The 23938-nt window shown below is 38.0% G+C and overlaps 1 protein-coding gene and 1 pseudogene across 2 annotated transcripts; both read left to right on the forward strand.

Moving 5' to 3' along the window:
* The first annotated feature begins 2467 nt into the window (after window positions 1–2467).
* LOC137233777 (probable serine hydrolase) lies at window positions 2468–23307 on the forward strand. 2 transcript variants are annotated; one of them, XM_067757140.1, is made up of 2 exons: window positions 2468–2524; window positions 22082–23307. In XM_067757140.1, the coding sequence occupies exons 1-2, from the start codon at window positions 2516–2518 to the stop codon at window positions 23000–23002; spliced, it is 930 nt and encodes a 309-aa protein (XP_067613241.1). In that variant the 5' UTR covers window positions 2468–2515; the 3' UTR covers window positions 23003–23307. The 2 variants fall into 2 exon arrangements, with proteins under 2 accessions (XP_067613241.1, XP_067613240.1); XM_067757139.1 differs by lacking the exon at window positions 2468–2524 and adding an exon at window positions 21035–21157.
* On the forward strand, window positions 2737–19237 carry LOC137253001 (probable serine hydrolase; annotated as a pseudogene).
* Window positions 23308–23938: the final 631 nt, after the last annotated feature.

Here is a 23938-nt window from a genome sequence, read left to right on the forward strand (position 1 = left end):
AATCTAAATTTCCTATTTCGGATGATTTTTAAAAATTTTACGATCCCTGGACACCTAGCGGACATTCTAAATATCTTTGAATATCTCGATTCCTGTCCCACATAGAAAACTCTTTTATCATAAGTATTACAACCCAATAGGGCTTAAAGCTTCGTTCAAAATTCCAGGTCAATGGGTTATCGGGAAGTTTCTGGAAACTCGAAAGCAAAATTTCCTAATTTGGGCATTTTTTAGAGTTTCCACTATCCTTGGACCACGCTCATGTAAGATTTTAATCAGGCTACGATGCGTGCTCCAAGTTCCAAGACTCTAGCTCTCTGGGAAGTTACACAAAAATGGATTGCAAGATTCTCCAATTATGTACGAAAATCGGCGGAAAAACATCAAAGGAAACTAATATAAAGGAAGTGAAAATAGTTTTTACACAATCTATAAAATTTGGTTTTCCTCATTTAAGCATGGAAAATCACTGTATGTGAAATTAAGAAAATATGTATCTGACACTCTTATTTACGCTTAGCTGACTATCTCTCTTATGAAGATTTCTCACGCGATTAAATAAAAAAAATAAATGTAAGGCGCGATAACCTCCGAAGAGATCTAAGGCCGAGCTTCTCTTCCAATTTGCGTCGTGCTCCTCTTGATGTTCCCTACAAATTGGCCGGACGGGACCTACATGTTTTATGCCGACTCCGAACGGCATCTGCGAGGCAGATGAGTTTTCACTGAAAGCTTTTCATGGCAGAAATACACCCGGAGCGCTTGCCAAACACTGCCGAGGGGCGACCCCGCTTAGAAAAATTTTCTTCTAATTGAAAAACCTTATTTCTAAAATTTTGATGTTGCTTTGCCCGGGGTGCGAACCCGGGGCATACGGTGGGATAGGCGGAGCACGCTACCATCACAGCACGGTGGCCTCACGCGAGTAGCTATTATCAATATATGTAAGAGATATCTCGCAGTTAGGTGATATATACGTTACTCACAAAAATAAGTACACTCTTGGTTTATGCTGAGAAAACTCAAATGCAGTGGCTTACAGCTTAATTGATAATTTTCATCAAAAAACTTTTTATAATTTTGATGGTCAATTTCGATTAATTCTCGTTAACATTTAAAATTTTTTTGAATTTGGTTTCTGTTAGGGAATTTGCGATATTTCAGATGAAAATTATCAATTAAGCTGTGAGCCACTGCATTTGAGTTTTTTCAGCATAAACCAAGAGTGTACTTATTTTTGTGAGTAACCGTATGTATATGGGGTATTCCATCCCATTTCGACCAATTTTGAACCCGACCCCTTTAGAATTGGCTGAAAGTTTTTCTTCTTTTTCTATCTTACGAAAGACGTTTTTCAGAATTTTTTCAAATTTTTTCATCCAACTCAAAAAAAGTTATGAATTTTTAAAAAAACGCCGTTTTTGTTTTCAAAATGCTATAACTTTTTCAAAAATTGACCGTTTAGGATCTTTTTTTTTTTTTTTAAACTAGTTTCTAAATTTTTATTTTTGAAATTTTTTTTTATCAATTTTATTTATATAACACAAAAAATTTAAGAAAATGATCTTTAAGTATTCTTTTCTTTATATATTATGGTAATCTACGATTAAAATAACCAGGATTAATGACTGACAGAGTAAACATGTAAGTTTTCTAAAAATAATGTAACAAATTATGAATTTATTTTCTGGCGTTTAAATATTTTATAAATTCTTTGTTCTTCTGAATTTGAAAAGTTTTTAACATACAAACAACCATTTTTGTCAGGAATTATGCAATGTAAATGTTGAGTTCCTGTAATCGATTTTGTTTTCAAAAATCTTTCATTCAAATCTTTTACTGCTGTATTATAATCATCTTCTGAGGAAAACTTGACTGTAATGTTTGGCAAGTTGTCCGGATCAGAAGTCCATTTAAAAAGTCCTTCAGGTGTAGTTATTTGATTATCAACCGCGAGTTTTGTGTCAATTAAATAAAAAAAAAAAATATAAAAAAAAAATCGGCCCACTCCGGGATTAGTGGGGCTGATTGCAGAATTGATTGAAGTTTTTTATGAGAAAGAAAAAATGGCGAAATTCGAAAAATTTCGAAAAACTGAAAAATTAAAAAAAAACTTTAAAAATTTTTTTGTATTTTTTCCGAAAAGTACATTTAAAAGCAAATTCAAAAAAAAAGATCCCAAACGGTCAATTTTTGAAAAAGTTATAGCGTTTTGAAAACAAAAACGGTGTTTTTTTTAAAAATTCATAACTTTTTTTGAGTTGGATGAAAAAATTTGAAAAAATTCTGAAAAACGTCTTTCGTAAGATAAAAAAAGAAGAAAAACTTTCAGCCAATTGTAAACGGGTCGGGTTCAAAATTGGTCGAAGTGGGATGGAATACCCCATATTTTGTTTTGTTGATATGAATTTTAGAATTGTTGTAAATATATGGATTTTAGTTAACTGCAGTAGTGGGACAACAACGCTAGCAAAGAGTTTGCTGTTTTAATATTGTGCTTATTTGATAAAAAAATATGAATGGTGTAAGTTAACCATTTCCAAACAAAATGCATACAGTTCGTCGCCCTCTTGCCAAAAATATGAGTAAAAGTATTGAAAAATAAATTTTCCAAGTTTACTGTTTTCGAAAAATCCATAAATTGTTTCACATTCAGCCTATTTAGACCGTAATAAAGTGTGGTTCCCTTAGGAGCTTGGTACTTGAAATTTTAAAATTATAAATATAGAACATTCAATGGTTAACCCAGTGAGCCCTATAACACAAAATCGTAAAAATTGCACATACAAGACTGGCAAGACAGTGACGCTGCATAAATGGGTAGATAGAATTTTGGGGAGTGCCACAAAATCCCCAAAGAAAAAAATACCCAAACACATAATCCCCAAATTCAAAATCCCCAAATTCAAAATCCCCAAAATGTGGTTTATTTTTTGTAAGCGCGGTCATGGGCCGCCTACGTAGAACAGAAATACTGGGGATCGCGTAGCCAGTGTCGGATCGGCTAAGAGTTATTTTTATGAAGCCCGTCCGAAGGCCTACGCAGAAGGGTGTACTACGCAGAAGGACGTTACCGTGGCGGTAGCCACGGTTAGTGCACACGTCCGGAATTGGCATGGCGTAGCCCAGGGTTATTTTTTATAAGCGTGGCCGTAGGCCACCTACGCAGAAAGGTTTTTCAATACGGAAATACTGGGGATCGCGTAGCCGGAGTTGGATCGGCTAAGGGTTATTTTTATGAAGCATGGCCGTGGGCCACCTCCTCAAAAGGGGGCTCTGGTGATTGCGAAGCCGGTGTTTCAAAATTGCTTTCTGAACTTGCTGTTTCAGAAATAGAAAGATCATAGTCAATTTTGAACATATGCATGAATGTGTGCATACATATTGTAACGATTTTACTGCAAATTCCTCTTATTTGCCCTTTTGCTAGGTTCGTATCGCTAAACTGTTGAATAAATAACTCCAATATTGAATAATGGAAAAATGGCCTTTATTAAAATACTTCACAATAACACTCAAACTGTGCAACGAATAGCTTAATAACCAAACTGATAGCTCAAATGAAACTCCACTATTCAAAATAATACTGCTATTGCTCGCTAGATATCGTCTTAGTCGTAACTGCTTGACAACTCAAATCAAACTCAAACTCCTCGCCTTTACTGTCGCGCCTTTTATACTTTTTGATTTCTAATTGCATACTTCTAGGCTTTTCCATTCCAGAACTTACTAGTTAGTTTCGGCTACAAAATCGCCAGCCACAACTACGTGCACAAATTATTTCCCTCTCTTGTGACAACTCAGATAAGATATATGCATGTGTTTGTGCATTGCCGCTCCGCTGCTCGTATACGTACATATGTGTAGACTCAATTATTTATTCGTTTATGTAGATACATAATGATTGAATTATTGATGTGAATGTTTGTAGTTTAGAGTCTCTCGAGTACACATAGGCGTATAAGTAAATGCATCTGTGTGTGACATCTCTCTGGGCTGCCTTATATATGTGTATACTTGATTTGATTATTGACGTAAATACTGCTTGGCATGGCCTTAGTGATGGTAAAGCTTAGTGATGCTAATATCCGTGACAATATTTAAAAAAAAAGTTACATTTGAAGTATTATACGAGTATCGTTCGCTTGTACTTGTGTTAGCAATTAGTGCTTGAAAAAACTTTTTAAATAATAAATAAAATGGAAATCAAAATACAAAAGTCCAACAAAGGGAAAGATTTGTTATTTGTTGATGGATATACTTTCCATCTGCATTCCAGAAATTAAGAGCAATATCGTTGGTCGTGTGCGGAAAGGAAGTCTCTATTGTGTAAAAGTGTGGTAATGACAACATCATCGAATAATCAAGAGCATGCAATTAAAAAAAGCCCCACCGAACACTCTCACGATCCCCGAAGCTTTCATTTGGCCACGACAAATGCCAACGCTAAATTAGAAGTTTTGGCCAATTCGTCAGGACTTCAACCTTCCCAAATCATTAGGGAAACTGTAGTAAATTGTGAGCCAGAGTGTAGGGTGTACCTTCCTTCAAAACGAGCACAAAAGCTTAAAGTACGACGTATTCGAAAATTGCATGACGTATGTAGCGAGCCAATTAGTTTGCAAGACATAAACATACCCGAAGAATTAAGAAATTTAGAAGTGAACCATTTTTTTTTAAGTGAATGCTGTTTCGGTGATGAGAAAAACATAATATTGGGTCAACGTACTCATTAAAAGCTTTGGGTAGTTCGCAGTGCTGGGTAATGGATGGTACATTTTATGTGGTGCCAACTATATTCCGACAGCTTTTCACAATTCAAGGCCTAATCGATGGTCAGTTTGTGCCCCTAATTTTTTGCTTAATGAGAAAAAAATCAAAGCAAGCATACGAAGAGTTTTTTCATCGGTTATGTTTCTTGGCTGCTTCAAAAAATATATGCTTAAATCCCACTAGAATTATTTCCGATTTTGAAAAAACTAAAGCATCTGCTGCAAAGGAATATTATCCCGATGCGAAGTACAAAGAACTGTGGTCTGTACGCAATAATACGAGAGCTGGGAAAAGAAATGATTTTAATAAAGACAAATTTGGAAAAGCACCAGTCAGGAATAGAAATACCTGTAAAAAAAAGAAAAATTGGAAAGTCGAAAAAAAAAAAAAATTGTAAAAAATCATACCAAACTAGATAAAATTAATTATTTACGAGCTGTTGCAAATAATATTTTACTTTCTTGTTAAATTTGTTTTAATTAACTTGAATTCTGTATCATTTAATCATAATATTGTCACGGATATTAGCATCACTAAGGCGATGCTAAGGCCATGCCAAGCAGTATTTACGTCAATAATCAAATCATGTATACACATATATAAGGCAGCCGAAAGATATGTCACACACAGATGCATTTACTTATACGCCTATGTGTACTCGAGAGACTGTAAACTACAAACATTCACATCAATAATTCAATCATTATGTATCTACATAAACGAATAAATAATTGCGTCTACACATATGTACGTATACGAGCAGCGGAGCGGCAATGCACAAACACATGCATATATCTTATCTGAGTTGTCACAAGAGAGGGCAATAATTTGTGCACGTAGTTGTGGCTGGCGATTTTGTAGCCGAAACTAACTAGTAAGTTCTGGAAATAGAAGAGCCTAGATGTATGCAGCGTAAACTATAAAAGTGGCACAAGCGAGTAAGAAGTAATTCACTTTGATTTGAGCTGTCAAGCAGTTTCGATTAAGCGATATCTAGCGAGCAATAGCAGAATTATTTTGATAGTAGAGTTTCAATCAGTTTGGTTATTAAGCAAGCTATTCGTTGCAAAGTTTGAGTGTTATTGTGAAGTACTTAAATAAAGGTCATTTTCCATTATTGGAGTTATTTATTCAACAGTTTAGTGATTCGAACTCAACAGAAGATTGCAAATAAGAGGATTTGCAAATAAATTCGTTACAATTGGTGTCAGAAGAGGAATTGTTGAATAAATTCCAAAGGACAACAAGGACATGGCAAAGTTCAGTGAATTGAAGATCCAGCAACTAAAGAAGGAGTTGGAGACCCGTGGATTGAATATAAGCGGCGTTAAACTTGAACTTCTGGCACGGCTACGAGAGGCAATGGAAGCAGAAGGAATTGATGTGGAAGAGTATGTCTTTCATCTTGATGGCGAGGAGACAACAAAAATTGAAGAGAAAAACGAAACATCGCAAACGGTTACCAGCACAGACTTGAAAATGATATTGGCTGCAATATTTGCACAAACATCGACAGTAGCATCAATGTCGTCACAAATGTCATCACAACTGGAAGAGCAGAAGACACATATGGCATCACAACTAGAATCGCAGGAGAACCGTATAACATCCAAGATGGAAGCACAGGAGGCACGAATTCCAGAAATGTCATCACAAATGTCATCTCAACTGGAAGAGCAGAAGACATATATGGCATCACAACTAGAATCGCAGGAGAACCGTATAACATCCAAGATGGAAGCACAGGAGGCACGAATTCCAGAAATGTCATCACAAATGTCATCTCAACTGGAAAGGCAGAAGACATATATGGCATCACAACTAGAATCGCAGGAGAACCGTATAACATCCAAGATGGAAGCACAGGAGGAACGTATTTCAGAAATGTCATCGCAAATGTCATCTCAACTGGCAGAGCAGAAGACATATATGGCATCCCAGCTGGAATCACATGAGACACGTATTTCAGAAATGTCGACACAGATTACATCAAAGATGGAAACACAACTGAAAGAGCAAGAGGCGCGTATATCATCAAAACTCGAAGCGCGTATGGACGAGAAAATAACGCAGTTTGAGGAAAAATTCGAGGCAGAGGTGGATGCTTTGAGAGGTCGTATACAGGAATTGCAACTTAATCGGCCGGCTGCTTCAACGAGTAATACGAAGGTAAAAACTCCATCTTTTGACGGTTCTGTTCCTTTCCAGGTCTTCAAGATACAGTTTTAGAAGACCGCAGCATGAACAACTGGAATGCGGAAGATAAAGTTGCTGCACTGTTCGTGGCATTGAAGGGGCCAGCAGCGGAAATCCTACAGACGATTTCCGAAGGAGAGCGGAACAATTATGAAGCATTGATGGCTGCTGTATAACGACGTTATGGAAGCGAGCATAGAAAACAGATATTCCAAATTGAGTTGCAAAACCGCTACCAAAAAGCAAATGAGACATTGCAGGAGTTTGCTTCAGATATTGAAAGATTGGCTCATCTTGCAAATGCGGACACACCCGTGGAATACACAGAAAGGGTAAAGATTCAGAGCTTTATTAACGGCATACGGGACGTCGAAACGAAGCGAGCCACATACGCGAACCCAAAGTAAACATTTGCTGAAACAGTATCCCATGCACTGACTCAGGAAACAGCGTCACTTTTGAGTAAGCCCGCATACAAAGCTCATCGCGTGGAAGTGGAAAGGCCCGATTGGGTAGACACAATTTTGGAAGCACTGAAGGGATTACAACAAAATAATACCGGAGTTATGAAGTGTTTCAAGTGCGGTAACCCAAGTCACATTGCACGTCATTGCAGAACCGGTCATGGTAGTTCCAACTTGGCTGGTCGTAAACGCAAAGCTGGAGGAGATAAACAAGAGCGAGTCAAATGTAAAAATCGAGGACTTGCCCCAGCTATGGAATGTCGTGTGATACATATCTCGCAAACTGCAAGGAAATCGAGCAGTCAAGGAGCGTGTACTGACTGTAGATACGGGCGCATCTCATTCATTGATCCGATCTGATTTGGTCAACAGGAAAGTAAAGCCATTACCTGGAGCAAGATTGCGTACGATTACTGGCGAGTATAACCAAGTCCAGGGAGAAGTGGTATGTGAGGTCTTAATTTGGGAGGTCATGGTTCTACACAAATTCGTTGTGGCAGAAATCGTTGATGAAGTCATATTGGGAGTGGATTTCCTGGTTGACTATGACATCAGGATCGACATGCAGAAAAGGATTATGCATTATAAGAACCAGGATGTGCCAATTAACTTCAGTTTGGAAAAAGGTTTCAGCAGTAATCGAGTACTGGTGGAGAAAAGTCGACAAAGGCCACGAAAGTCAAAGTAAAGGTTGATGAAACGAATGGGCCAAACAAAGCGAAATCAAAATTACCTGCGAGAAAAACACCGGCATTGACAAACCCTAATGGACGCACTAAAACGACTGCAAGAATTTTGCAGGAAGCATGCAAGGGTGGTTTCAAGCCATCGCGCACTTCTGTTGGGAAACGACGGAACGATGCTGTCAAGCCAATCCGTCAAGCGCAAGCTCTGCGAAGTAGTTCATTGGTCAAACAACAGAGTGCGAGGGAACGACTAAGGATAATGAGTAGTAAGATCAAACGCAGGTACAATGATAAAGAAATTAATTCGGAAGGGTTTCAGGTAGGAGATTTGGTGCTGCTATACAACCCACAACGAAAAAAAGATTTGTCCCCGAAATTGCAGTGTAACTGGGAAGGCCCATACAAAGTTGTAAACCGGATCAACGATGTAGTGTACCGCATACAAACCACTACCAAACCACGAACCAAAATGAAAGTGGTTCATTTGGAGATATTAGCAGCGTTTAGATCGAGAGATTTGTCTGATCGGGACGATCAGATTTAGGTGGAGGGCAGTGTCACGGATATTAGCATCACTAAGCTATACCATCACTAGGGCGATGCTAAGGCCATGCCAAGCAGTATTTACGTCAATAATCAAATCATGTATACACATATATAAGGCATCCGAAAGAGATGTCACACACAGATGCATTTACTTATACGCCTATGTGTACTCGAGAGACTGTAAACTACAAACATTCACATCAATAATTCAATCATTATTTATCTACATAAACGAATAAATAATTGCGTCTACACATATGTACGTATACGAGCAGCGGAGCGGCAATGCACAAACACATGCATATATCTTATCTGAGTTGTCACAAGAGAGGGAAATAATTTGTGCACGTAGTTGTGGCTGGCGATTTTGTAGCCGAAACTAACTAGTAAGTTCTGGAAATAGAAGAGCCTAGATGTATGCAGCGTAAACTATAAAAGTGGCGCAAGCGAGTAAGAAGTAATTCAGTTTGATTCGAGCTGTCAAGCAGTTTCGATTAAGCGATATCTAGCGAGCAATAGCAGTATTATTTTGATAGTAGAGTTTCAATCAGTTTGGTTATTAAGCAAGCTATTCGTTGCAAAGTTTGAGTGTTATTGTGAAGTACTTTAATAAAGGCCATTTTTCCACTATTCAATATTGGAGTTATTTATTCAACAGTTTAGTGATTCGAACTTAACAGAAGATTGCAAATAAGAGGATTTGCAAATAAATTCGTTACAATATGTTATTTTTATGTTAGATATGTGTTGTTAATTAATAAAAACAAAAAACTTTTGTAATTGATATTAGAGAAAAATTGTAAGTTTACAAACGGCGATGGTTACTAGGACATGTTTCTGAATTTCACTTCTTCATCAGCTAGCTTTTCGGGAGCTGAGCGTTGAACTCGAATCTCCAACATTCATATCAGTGCAAGCCTTTAGCTGCTAAGCCATATGAATGCCCCGCCCTACAAGAATCTGACTATCATATGACTATCATCTGATTGTCAGCTATGTGAACCTAACGATCAGCGCCTCATACAAACTTTCTATCACAAACTTAAGGGGACTTGCGCAAATGTGATGTAAACAACTGTGTACGTGTGAGTTTTTGTCTCCTTCTTATACACCAACATGGCCTACTGATTAAGTATATAGCCATACTGCTCACTCTCATTCATTTTCCTGGATCAGTGCTGACACTCTAACTATCAAAAAGTGTCATAAATGATAGTTTACTGTAGATATCAGTTTGACTGTTATACTATCATAAATGACCATTGTTATATTCCGCCAAAAATGAAACAATGCTTTTTGCTTTTTATTTAATTTATTTCATTACGTTTTTAATTTTGTACGTGATAAAAGCATACGTGTTTCTTATTTGTTTAAAATAAATGGTTTTATAACAATTCGAGTTCAGAATGTTCAATTTAAATTCAGAAAAAAACAAAACATCAGAAGGGCGCTTTCCTCATGCGGAAACACATTTAAAAATGAATCACCACTAACCACTATTAATTTTCGCGTATCAATTTTTTGAGTGCGCCTCATACATTCCGACAGCTTTTGGTATTTTTTAATATAATTTTCGATTTTTTTTCTTTTAGCATGGAGCTTTGAAATGCTCTCTTTTTCATTTTTTAAACTTATATTTTATATGGTTTTCGTCGTTTGAAAATGGCGGAATTTAAAAAATAACAAGACAACCGTGATAATCATTTGATTGTCATATGACAGTCAGTAGTGACAACATGATTAAATCGGATAAACTGTTCTCGCATACATAAAATTCCGTTGAGAATTATGTATCTGTCTCACATGCATAATGGTATCTGCTGTATGTTCTTTTGTTGTGTACCAGGTGTCCGAAGCTTTCCCAGTTTGAGTCCTTTTTCATGATTATACGCTGTCGTTGGGAACATGCGGACATGCGTGAGCGATCAAAGGAACATACATAAGTTTGAGTATCAATGTTTACGTCATCGCAGGATCAGCATTGTCAATTACAAGTGTGAGTGTATTAGTAAAACTATCAGCGTTTCTTGTAGGGTGGTAGACCCAGAATTTTGCTCCTCTATCAAATTTTGTTTAGTGCTAGTGGCAGACGCTTTTACTACGTCTTTTTTACAAAATGTAACTTTCCTAATTTTAAGCTTATAACGTAACTCGATGCGAATGGAAATGCGATTCGAAAGCTGTCAAATACATTTTTTTTTCAAATCCGAAAGAAATTTCTTTCAAGTTGATTAACATAATAAGGCCCCTGATCTCGTTCTCGAAACACTTAATACGGATATACATAGAACGCTTTGCCAACAGCTTGGTCTTTGTAGGATAAATGCATAATATATATGTTGAAAGTATGTCAACGTATTGCTTCAGATTTCCTTCTACATTTCCTCTAACTTTTTCTCCCACTTAATCTCTCTTCCGCGTTGGATCTAAACCTTGGGCCAAGGAGCGACCGCCGTGGTATGGTGTTAGCGTGTTCCGCTTACCACATCGAAGATCCGATGTTCACGCCACGGGCAAAGCATCATCAAAATTTCAGAAGCAAGTTTTTTCAATAAAAAAAAAGACGCATTGCAGCTGTCGTTCGAAAACCGCGTAAAGACATGTGGGGATCTAACTCCAATTTGTAGGAAACCTTAAAAAGGAGCACGACGCAAAATGGGAGCGAGGCTCGGCCTTAAATCTCTTCGGAGGTTATCGCACTCTAAATTTTTTGTTTTTTAAAGCCCTCTTCTCAAAATTTATACTTATACCTCTCCTAATTCCTCTAGTTCTTTTACGTCCTACATCTCTCTCGGTCTTTATAATTGTAATCCCTCTCTGCTTTCCCTCCTCTCCACCATCTTCCTCTCTCTCTGGACTACTCTAACTCTCCTTTTACCTCTGCCTTCTCTTCTGCTTCCGGCGGCCTCTGGGGTGCGGTGGTAGCGTGCTCCGCCTCCCACACCGAGGGTCCTGTGTTCAACTCAAAAAATTTCTAATCGGGGTCGCCCTTCGGTATTGATTTGGCAAACACTCTGAGTGTATTTCTGCAATGTAAAGCTTTTCAGTGAAAATTCATCTTCTTTGCAGATGCCGTTCGGAATCGGCATAGAACAGGTAGGTCCCTTGTATCCAATTTGTAGGAATAATTAAAAGGAGCACGGCCCAAATTGAGACAGAAGCTCCGCCTAAAATCTTTTAGGAGGTTATCGCGCTTTGCATTTTTTCTCCTCTCCTTCTCCCTTTCTCTCTTCCTCGCCCTCGTCCTTTCCTTTTATCTCCCCTCTTTCAGCCTTCGTTTAGCCTATCATATTCCAAAAGAGTCCCAAATACTACCCTTTTCAAACAAGTACCCAAGTACCAAATGTTAACTCAGTCAAAAAGCACCAATGAACGAAGCTGCAAGTAAATCAAACCATAAATGATGGGAACAGGTCGGTCCTTGGTCCACTTCCCAGAGAGAACAAGTAAGGAAGGCTAAGTTCGGGTGTAACCGAACATTACATACTCAGTTGAGAGCTATGGAGACAAAATAATGGAAATCACCATGTAGGAAAATGCACCTAGGGTAACCCTGGAATGTGGTTGTATGACATGTGTATCAAGTGGAAGGTATTAAAGAGTATTTTAAGAGAGAGTAGGCCATAGTTCTATTGATGGACGCCATTTAGGGATATCGCCATAAAGGTGGACCAGGGGTGACTCTAGAATATGCTTGTACGATATGGGTATCAAATGAAAGCTGTTAATGAGTATTTTGAAAAGGAGTGATCCTTAGTTCCATAGGTCGACGCCGTTTCGAGATATCGCCATAAAGGTGGACCAGGGGTGTCTCTAGAATGTGTTTGTACGATATGGGGATCAAATGAAAGGTGTTACTGAGCATTTTAAGAGGGAGTGGGAATTAGGTCTATAGGTGGACGCCTTTTCGAGATATCGCCATTAGGGTGGGCCAGGGGTGACTCTAGAATGTTTGTACGATATGGGTATCAAACGAAAAGTGTTACTGAGCATTTTAAGAGGGAGTGGGCATTAGGTCTATAGGTGGACGCCTTTTCGAAATGTCGCCATTAGGGTGGGCCAGGGGTGACTCTAGAATGTGTTTGTATGATATGGGTATCAAATGAAAGATGGTAATGAGTATTTTAAAAGGGAGTAATCCTTAGTTCTATAGGTGGACACCTTTTCGAGATATCGCCATAAAGGTGGACCAAGGGTGACTTTAGAATGTGTGTACGATATGGGTATAAAACGAAAGGTGTTACTGAGCATTTTAAGAGGGAGTGGGCATGATGTCTATAGGTGGACGCCTTTTCGAGATATCGTCATTAGGGTGGGCAGGGGTGACTCTAGAATGTGTTTGTGCGATATGGGTATCAAACGAAAGGTGTTACTGAGCATTTTAAGAGGGAGTGGGCATTAGGTCTATAGGTGGACGCCTTTTCGAGAAATCGCCATTAGGGTGGGCCAGGGGTGACTCTAGAATGTTTGTACGATATGGGTATCAAACGAAAGGTGTTACTGAGCATTTTAAGAGGGAGTGGGTATTAGGTCTATAGGTGGACGCCTTTTCGAGATATCGCCATTAGGGTGGGCCAGAGGTGACTCTAGAATGTGTTTGTACGATATGAGTATCAAATGAAAGGTGGTAATGAGTATTTTAAAAGGGAGTAATCCTTAGTTCAATAGGTGGACGCCTTTTCGAGATATCGCCATAAAGGTGGACCAAGGGTGACTCTAGAATGTTTGTACGATATGGGTATCAAACGAAAGGTGTTACTGAGAATTTCAAGAGAGAGTGGGCATTAGGTCTATAGGTGGACGCCTTTTCGAGATATCGCCATTAGGGTGGGCCAGGGGTGACTCTAGAATGTTTGTACGATATGGGTATGAAACGAAAGGTGTTACTGAGCATTTTAAGAGGGAGTGGACATTAGGTCTATAGGTGGACGCCTTTTGGAGATATCGCCATTAGGGTGGGCCAGGGGTGACTATAGAATGTTTGTACGATATGGGTATCAAACGAAAGGTGTTACTGAGCATTTTAAGAGGGAGTGGACATTAGGTCTATAGGTGGACGCCTTTTCGAGATACCGCCATTAGGGTGGGCCAGGGGTGACTCTAGAATGTTTGTACGATATGGGTATCAAACGAAAGGTGTTACTGAGCATTTTAATAGGGAGTGGGCATTAGGTCTATAGGTGGACGCCTTTTCGAGATATCGCTATTAGGGTGGGCCAGGGGTGACTCTAGAATGTTTGTACGATATGGGTATCAAACGAAAGGTGTTACTGAGCATTTTAATAGGGAGTGGGCATTAGGTCTATAGGTGGACGCCTTTTCGAGATATCGCCATTAGGGTGTGCCAGGGGTGACTCTAGAATGTGTTTGTACGATATGGATATCAAATTAAAGGTATTAATGAGGGTTTTAAAAGCGAGTGGCCCTTAGATGTATATGTGAAGGCGTTCTCGGGAAATCGACCAAAATGTGGACCAGGTGATCCAGAAAATCATCTGTCGGGTACTGCTAATTTATGTATATATGGAATACCACTAACAGTATTCCTGCCAAGATTCCAAGGGCTGTTGATTTCGCCTTGTAGAACTTTTTCATTTTCTTCTACTTAATAAGGTAGGTGTCACACCCATTTTACAAAGTTTTTTCCAAAGTTATATTTTGCGTCAATAAACCAATCCAGTTACAATGTTTCATCCCTTTTTTCGTATTTGGTATAGAATTATGGCATTTTTTTATTTTTCGTAATTTTCGATATCGATAAAGTGGGCGTGGTTATTGTCGGATTTCGGCCATTTTTTATATCGAGATAAAGTGAGTTCAGATAAGTACGTGTGCTAAGTTTAGTAAATATATATCGATTTTTGCTCAAGTTATTGTGTTAACGGCCGAGCGGAAGGACAGACGGTGGACTGTGTATAAAAACTGGGCGTGGCTTCAACCGATTTCGCCCTTTTTCACAGAAAACAGTTATTGTCCTAGGAGCCAAGCCTCTACCAAATTTCACAAGGATTGGTTAATTTTTGTTCGACTTATGGCGTTAAAAGCATCCTAGACAAATTAAATGAAAAAGGGCGGAGCCACGCCCATTTTGAAATTTTCTTTTATTTTTGTAATTTGTTGCACCACATCATTACTGGAGTTGAATGTTGGCATAACTTACTTATATGCTGTAAAGATATTAACTTTTCTTTTAAAATTTGAATTTAAAAAAAAATTTTTTTAAAAAGTGGGCGTGGTCGTTCTCCGATTTTGCTAATTTTTATTAAGCAGACATAAAGTAATAAGGGTAATGTTCCTGCCAAATTTCATCATGATATCTTTAACGACTGCCAAATTACAGCTTGCAAAACTTCTAAATTACCTTCATTTAAAAGTGGGCGGTGCCACGCCCAATGGCCAAAATTTTACTAATTTTCTATTCTGCGTCATAAGCTCAACTCACCTACCAAGCTTCATCGCTTAATGCGTATTTGGTAATGAATTATCGCACTTTTTTGATTTTTCGAAATTTTCGATATCGAAAAATTGGGCGTGGTTATTGTCCGATATCGTTCATTTTAAATAGCGATCTGAGATGAGTGCCCAGGAACATATATACCAAATTTCATGAAGATACCTCAAAATTTACTCAAGTTATCGTGTTAACGGACAGACGGACGGACGGACGGACGACTGTGTATAAAAACTGGGCGTGGCATCAACCGATGTCGCCCATTTTCACAGAAAACAGTTAACGTCGTAAAATCTACTCCCCTACCAAATTTCAAAAGGATTGGTTAATTTTTGTTCGACTTATGGCGTTAAAAGTATCCTAGACAAATTAAATGAAAAAGGGCGGAGCCACGCCCATTTTGAAATTTTCTTTTATTTTTGTATTTTGTTGCACCATATCATTACTGGAGTTGAATGCTGACATAATTTACTTATATACTGTAAAGATATTCAATTTTTTGTAAAAATTTTACTTTAAAAAAAAATTTTTTTTAAAAGTGGGCGTGGTCCTTCCCCGATTTTGCTAATTTTTATTAAGCGTACATATAGTAATAGTAGTAACGTTCCTGACAAATTTCATCATGATATCTTCAACGACTGCCAAATTACATCTTGCAAAAGTTTTAAATTACCTTCTTTTAAAAGTGGGCGATGCCACGCCCATTGTCCAAAATTTTACTAATTTTCTATTCTGCGTCATAAGTTCAACTCATCTACCAAGTTTCGTCGCTTTATCGGTCTTTTGTAATGAATTATCGCACTTTTTCGGTTTTTCGAAATTTTCGATATCGAAAAAGTGGGCGTGGTTATAGTCCGATATCGTTCATTTTAAATAGCGATCTGAGATGAGTGCTCAGGAACCTACATACCAAATTTCATCAAGATACCTCAAAATTTACTCAAGTTATCGTGTTAACGGACGGACGGACGGACGGACGGACGGACGGACATGGCTCAATCAAATTTTTTTTCGATCCTGATTATTTTGATATATGGAAGTCTATATCTATCTCGATTCCTTTATATATGTACAACCAACCGTTATCCAATCAAACTTAATATACTCTGTGAGCTCTGCTCAACTGAGTATAAAAATATAATAAATAAATACGGCGCTTTCGATCCGGCAACCAAGCTAGGGTGATGTTACAGTCAGCCGTCGACCTTATGGTACATGAATGTTTTTCTGCGCACTTGATACTGTTGTAGAGATTTTTGGCAATGGAGTTTTGGCGTTAGCGAAGGTTGGAATTTGGGGGCAGTACCTACAAATTCATCCATTTTTCAGAGTTCTAGGTGATCTAGTTCAAAAGATAGATTTTAAGAGTGCAACATAAGGGTAAAATTTTTTGCAGAAAATAAAACACTGGCCTATCCATGCGAGGCTTCAAAAACAACTGATACTGGATACAATGACTCCTAGATTCTGCAGGGTCACCCGTCTTAGCTTAGTCTAATTAGTAAATGTGCCAGTTGAAAGCTAAGAAAGAAACTGGCGCCAGTTAGCAGAGCGAAGAAGCGACTGGCGACAATAAAGATAATCAGACCAATTCTAAATATTCTCGCGGAATTTTGTTCCCGCGGATTTTTTTATTCCCGCGGAAAAGTTCCTCCAATTCTGTTCTCCTAGGGAGAACAATAATTGGGGAATAGGAATTTCGAATTTTTGAAGTCAGCTGTTTTGTCAATTGAAATTTCGTTGCACATTTCTTATTTTGTTTAAAAAATTGAAAAGTTTAATTATTGTTGCAAATTTGCTGGAAATTAAGAAATAAAATATAAACATTGCACAGTATTTATTGCATTTCATGTGTTATTCACTGAAATGAGTAATGAATTGGTGCCACAGCAACATCAACAGCGGAACATAAGCAGAAGACGGCCGCATAACACAAATCTGCCGGAGTTGCCTGCTTTCATTCAACAAAGCAATTTTCTGGCGGCCAAGTTGAGTTGAATTCGTCCTTCATCATATGCCAAAATCTATTTAAGCCTTATTAAAAAATCCTTGCGCAATTTCTGGATGGCTGCATCAAATTTGTATACCAAGAGCTCTACCGTTGCTTATGATATACTTTTCAACTTAAAATAAAGAATATTGTGGTTGTAGTTGTTGTTGTATTAGAAGTGAGAATATTGTGGTAGAATATAAATACATCTTTTAGCACAAATTTGTACAAATAAGTGTTCTTTTTTAAAATAACCAATTTCCTTTAACTATTTTGATGCATTCCCTTTAATTTAACAAGTGAAAAAACTCCTATGAAATGGCAGAGAAATCTCCCTCACATTCATAATACCTACTTTTCTCCAATAACCGGTTTCCGCTTTTTCGAACATTGTTCAGAATAGGAGGAAAGGGAGAAGTGAAAAAACTCACAAGGAATTTTTATTTAGAATACGAGGAATGGGAGAAGGGAGAAAACTCGCACGGAATTTTCGTTTAGAATTGGGCTGAATAAGTAAGACAGTTGGAAGCACTGCGAGGGGACAGACTTGGGTGTCGTGCCATTTCTTAATTTGATACATCTGCGTTAGCTCGGATCTAGTGCGATTTACTACAGGTGTTCATGTAAATTAGTCAACTAAATAGATAAAATAGAATGAAAGTTCAAAGTTTCTAGATTTAGCTTAGTTTTTCATATTTTTTTAATTTACTACGGCGCAAACACTACGAGTAATATGAATGAGTTCACTTTATGATGCACTATGGGATATTTTGATAAAACACAACTCAAAATAAAATGTCTTCCCTATTGTATGTATATTGTACCAAATCTTAAAATATTATTATTACAATATTTATTTACCCCAATTATTATTAACCGGACCAGTTAAACTTTAGTTAACAGATATTCAAATACCCGTGCCATGGGGCTACATCTCTGGTTGCTGGTATGGTGATCAGATGATCCGTCCACTCGTTGCACTTCATGGCTGGCATGATAACTGTGGCAGCTTCAGCAAATGAGCACCATTACTTGTACAAGCAGCTGGAAGCGTTTTATGCATCGATTTTCCAGGACATGGACACTCTTCTCATCTGCCGCCTGGAATTCAATATAACACATTCGATTATGTACGCTCATTAGCGTGCGTCATGAAAACATACAATTGGAGTACAGTATCGTTATTGGATCATTCCATGGGTGGCGCTGTGGCATTTTACTTTGCAACGTTATATCCACAAAAAGTTGATTTACTCATCGCTCTCGATGTGGTTAAACACCGTTACTTTGAGCCACAAATTTCAATTGAATATTCTCGTTACGTACATCTCAAAATACTTGAGAGTAATGACCGCTTAGTTAAAGTGGGCTCTCTTCAAGAAATAAATATAAAAATATATCCCGATCGATATTATTTTTCACGAGATGCCCGCATTAAATACTTAATGGATTTGAATGTAGAGGAGGAGTTGGGAAAAGTAATGGCAATGCGTATTTGTAATGCTAAAATACCTTATTTGGTTCTAAAATCAGAAAATTCTACATTTATAGGTCCAGATTCTATGGAGTTGATTCAATTACTGAAAGAGCATAATCCAAATTTTGAGATATATTTTGTTGTTGGAGCAACACATCATTTGCATTTGAATGATGAACGTACGGTAGCTAATTTAATTTTGCCATTTTTGGAGCGTTACCGATCGCTGGGTAATATTCAAGCTGAGTTTTCAAAGGGTAAAACTATGATACTGGAATGTAAAGTATTTATATCTGTACTTTTTAAAGTGTTAAAAACTCCACTGCGTGTCATTTTAATAGCTAAATTTTTTTACCTCTGTATCGACAGCATTCGTTCTATTTTTAGTTTTAAACGGTTTTATTTAGCTTGACTTAACAGGATGGTTAGTCGGCACGAATTTTGTAATTGAAATTTGAGTAACTTCCCGATAAGCTACAAGCTTGAAACTTGGAATACAGTTCAGAACCCGATGACAATGCAATAATAAGAAAAAAACCCCGATAGGTGGCGCATGGATCGAAATATTTCAAAAAATCTTATTTGTGGTCCGATTTGCGTCATATTTGGAACACATAATACATACAAGGATAGAAAGAGACCTATGAAAAAGAATCGCCGCTAGATGGCGCAAGGATCGAGATATTAAAGAAAAAAGTATTTGTGGTCCCATTTGGTCCATATTTGGAACACAACACATACAAGGATAGAAAACGGCTTGTGAAAAAAATCGCCGTTAGGTGGCGCAAGGATCGAGATATTCAAAAAATCGTATTTGTGGTCCGATTTGGTCCATATTTGGAACACATAACACATACATGAATAGAAAGCGACCTATGATGTCCGATTTGGCTCATATTTGGAGCATATATTACATACAGTCCGGTAGAAGTGACATCAAAATATTTTGAAGTTCGAGGAGGGACAAGCATACGTGGCGCCGAGTCGAGTAAAGTTTTTGGAAGGATTATGTATTGCGGACTTAGATTGCAACAAATTGTCTGGAAAGAGTCCTTGTAATAATGAGTCACTAAAGGAACTAAATAGAATGAGAAATAATAGGCAATTAAATAAAGACTAGAAACTTGAAAATAAAATAAAAATTTTTTTTTTTAAAGTTAAACGGTTTTATTGAAAACAATACTTACATGAAGTAATAATAATATTAAAAGCTAGAAAATAATTAGGTAGGTCCTAGGCACTAGTCATCACTCTCCTAATCAATCTAGGGCGTTGATCAGACAAATAAAAGCGTTGGACGCATCAAATTTCTATTGATAGTCATATATAAGACCAACTGAACCTTAATAAGGTTATGCTACGCCTCACATTTATAAAGCGTTGGACGCGTCAAATTTCTATTGATAGTCATATATAAGACAAACTGAACCTTAATAAGGTTATGCTACGCCTCACATTTATAGAAATTTCACGCACCCAACGTTTTTATTTAATTGTTTGATCAATGTCCTAGATTGATTAGGAATGTGATGACTTGTGCCTAGGACCTACCTAATTATTTTCTAGCTTTTAGTATTATTATTACTTAATGTAAGTATTGTTTTCAATAAAAACGGTTAACTTAACCATTTTTTTTTAAATTATTTAATTTAATATATTACTAGCAGACCTGACAGACGTCGCTCTGCCCTAGCATGGTCTATCTGCATAGCTTTTAAGCAGTTTTTACCTTTTACTTCCCTTCTTTCCCCTTCCCTCCCCCTTTTCCGTATACTTTCGTTCATTCTTCCCTCTCTTTTTCCCTCTCCCGTCTTTTCCCTCACTTAATTTCCGCTTGTTGTATCCATATCTCTTCTAACTATATATCTATCTCTTTCGCCTTCCCTCTTTTCTTTTCTCTCGAGTATTTCTTCATCTCTCTTTCCTAGTCCCAGTCCTAGTATGATTCCCAGTCTCAGTGCCACTCCCAGTCCCAGTCACAGTCCCAGGCCAAGTCCCAGACCCAGTCGGTCCCTGCTCCATTTCCCGAAAAAGTGTCACAACCACTAATCTACTAATTTGTTCGAAAAGATCGACCCCTGTTCCGCTTCCTGGAAAAAAGTATCGTAAATACTAATCTAGGCAAAGGGCCACCTATATACCAAATTTCAGACAAATCGAACCGTACCGTTCCTATTCAACTGACACGGAGTGTGTGCAATTGTATAGAAAACATTTTTGTTATTTTTAAGTACCTGCATATATTATGTATATAAAAGAAGAGATGTACATATGTACATCTGGCTATGTAATAATGTGTAAACCTAATTTGGATAATAATGAGGTCTAAGTTCATTTAAGTTAATGATTAAAAAAAATGTAAATGCACAAAGTAGCTCTAACTTTGTAATTGCTTTTTTCGCATTATTTTAAGGTAGTAAGTTTTTTTATTGTTATAATAAATAATTGCTGGTGTTATTACTTTTTATTTTTGCCAAAACTTTTGGATTAGTCAATTTAGTCTAGATCACGTAATAAGTGTGTTGCGATTACTTAGTGGCGGAGCGTAAGTAGTAAAAAATGGCACAAAATCAGGTGAGTGATGTAAAATAATTGCTTCTATTACAAAATGTTCTGACTAAGCGATAAAAGCACAGAAAATCGAGTATTCAACCATTTAGTTCATTAAGTTACATCAGAATAGAAGAGAAACCGAATTTGTCTGGCTTCATAGAGGGGCTCCAGTTACACAACAACATAAGTACAAAGCCAACGAGATGATCCCTTGTTGTTGTTGTTCGACTACTCACAAATTGTCGGCAATATCCTCTAACGGGAGTCCTAGGAAACTGACATTTTCAACAGGGCGGGGGGCTGAGAGGGTGTTAGACGCGTTGGTTCGACATTGCAACTGAAAGGATGATTGGTGTCCTTTGGTAAGACGTTACACGCACGACATACATTGGGTAAATGGAGTTTGAATCTGGATATGTAAGAGTTTACCCTGTTAAAGCATCCCAATCGAAGTTGAGCTAGGGGGACCCGCATCTCACTGAGGAGATTGCTTTGCTCTACTGCAAGTTAAGGGGATTTGACTTTAAGAATGGTGTTCACCGGACATTTCCTGGCATAGAGGTGCGACGCGTTTTGGTGGATTTCTCTCAGGACCTTTTTGTGCTCTTTTTCTTCATACGGACTGAGTTCTCAGGTGCCGTATTTCCTCATAATGATTGCGGAGACGACTTCTTAAGTCACTGGGAGGCGGCGCCTCTTCAATCAGATGTTTGTTGGGTTGTCCAACTTGCTGGGTATTTAGCAGAAACTGTTTGCTCAGCATTTCATTTCTCTCCCTTATGGGGAGTACTCTCGCCTCGTTGCGTATAGGGTGATTTGGGGACATAAGAAGACAACTCGTAGCAGTTCTGAAAGTTCTCAGTTATAACCTCATAAGCAATCTTATTCATCATTCAGATATGAATTCTATTCTAACATTCCTGTTTTCTTTCCAACTTCTTTCAGCCAATTGAGTTACGAATACCTATGCCATGGGGATGCCTTGCCGGTTGTTGGTATGGTGATCAACAAATACGCCCACTGCTCGCCTTGCATGGTTGGCAAGATAATGCCGGAAGTTTTGCTCGTTTAGCTCCACTCATCGCTTCACATCGATCAATACTCGCTATTGACCTTCCGGGTCATGGACGTTCCTCACATTTTCCCATCGGTCTTTCGTATCATTTCAACGATTTTATACGTGTGATACATCGCATTGTTCGCCATTATAGATGGGAGAAAATATCCTTTATAGGACATTCAATGGGAGCGGCGCTTAGTTTTTATTATGCTGCATACTTTCCAGCCAAGGTGGATATGATTATTGCGATAGATACTCTGACCACACCTTACTGTACACCAGATATACAAATCGATATATCAACAATTTTAACAGAGCGAATACTGGCCGAGGAAGAGCATCAACAAGAATCTGTGGAGCTGTATTCCTATGAGCTTTTGAAGGATTTACTGTATCGCGGTTCAGAACAATCTGTTGAAAGGGCGCACTGCAAGCATTTGTTGGAGCGGAGTGTTAGACGATCGATTAGTAATCCAGAGATGTATTACTTCTCACGTGATAGCCGTGTCAAGCAATTGGATTTAGTTTGTTCTCAACCAGAATTGGTTCTAGCACTAGCCGAACGTTTAGATGATATTTCCTACCTTATAATTAAAGCTGAGCATTCGGAACACTTGAATGAAGAGCGACTGAAGGATGTCTTCACAATCTTACGGGCAAAGAGCCGCATTTTCGAGTTTCATACATTGAAAGGTGAAAAACATCACGTTCACTTGAATAGTCCGGAGCGCGTCGCGGACTGCGTGATACGTTTCATAAGGATGAATGGTAGCCATGGGGCAACAACAACAAAAGCGAGACTTTAGTGTTATAATTAGATCTTAAGGAAAAAGAGTTGATGCAATTTCCACCGAAACAAAAGTAATCTCTCCAACCTTACCGTTTTTTATATCGCAGTTATGTAGATTTTCGTATGCAATATTGACGCTTTGGATGAAAGAGGTAAAAGTACTATAGTTAAACTACTCATAGTGGCGGAACTACTAGATGTTTTCCTAAAACTTCCGATCGAATTATAAGATTAGACATTTTTGAAAAAATTCTCATATATCTGTTTAGGCCATAAGGTATTACCTTTGGAATCGCTAAACTGTATAACTCTATGAACTCCCGCCGCCCGGCACCCCATACCATTGCTCTGATATACTTATACTGATAACAAGATCTCACAGTTTAAACTTGACAACTTTTGGCGGTGATGACGTCACTTTTGCTCCACTGTTGTTTCTGGTATGCTCTACCGCTCGCCGATGGTGGTGTCAAACTGTGTTCATCTTTCTCTACTGCCGCGGAGCTATTACCCAGCAAATGATCCTCAGCTACAGACCGAACTTTCGCTTAACTACCATCAGCCAGTTACTCTGCTTACGCCGTAATGTACTCTCACTCAACTCAACGTCCGACCGTAGAAATGAGTATACCTTCGGATGTCATCTACTCTGTTCGTCACATAAATGCATCTACATATATAAAATAACCGTATTTTTATCTCACTTCTTAATACTCTTGGTACGGAAATCTCCTAGTCCACTAATATCCCAAACCAGCTAATGATACTACGACACCGACTTCATCCAAAATTGTCGTGTAAAATGGCAAAGGAAATTTCGAAGTCCGTTTAAATCGCCGCATTTCCGTAGTATGTATTCTTTTGGGCCCTTGAGATCTGTATGCGGAAGCCCGACATCTAAGCGACAACAAAAAAGAGGTAGAAAAGATGATTTTCCCGCTTTATCTGGATT

The sequence above is a fragment of the Eurosta solidaginis genome, chromosome 5, assembly GCF_040869045.1.
Source record: "Eurosta solidaginis isolate ZX-2024a chromosome 5, ASM4086904v1, whole genome shotgun sequence".
Lineage (NCBI taxonomy): Eukaryota > Metazoa > Arthropoda > Insecta > Diptera > Tephritidae > Eurosta > Eurosta solidaginis.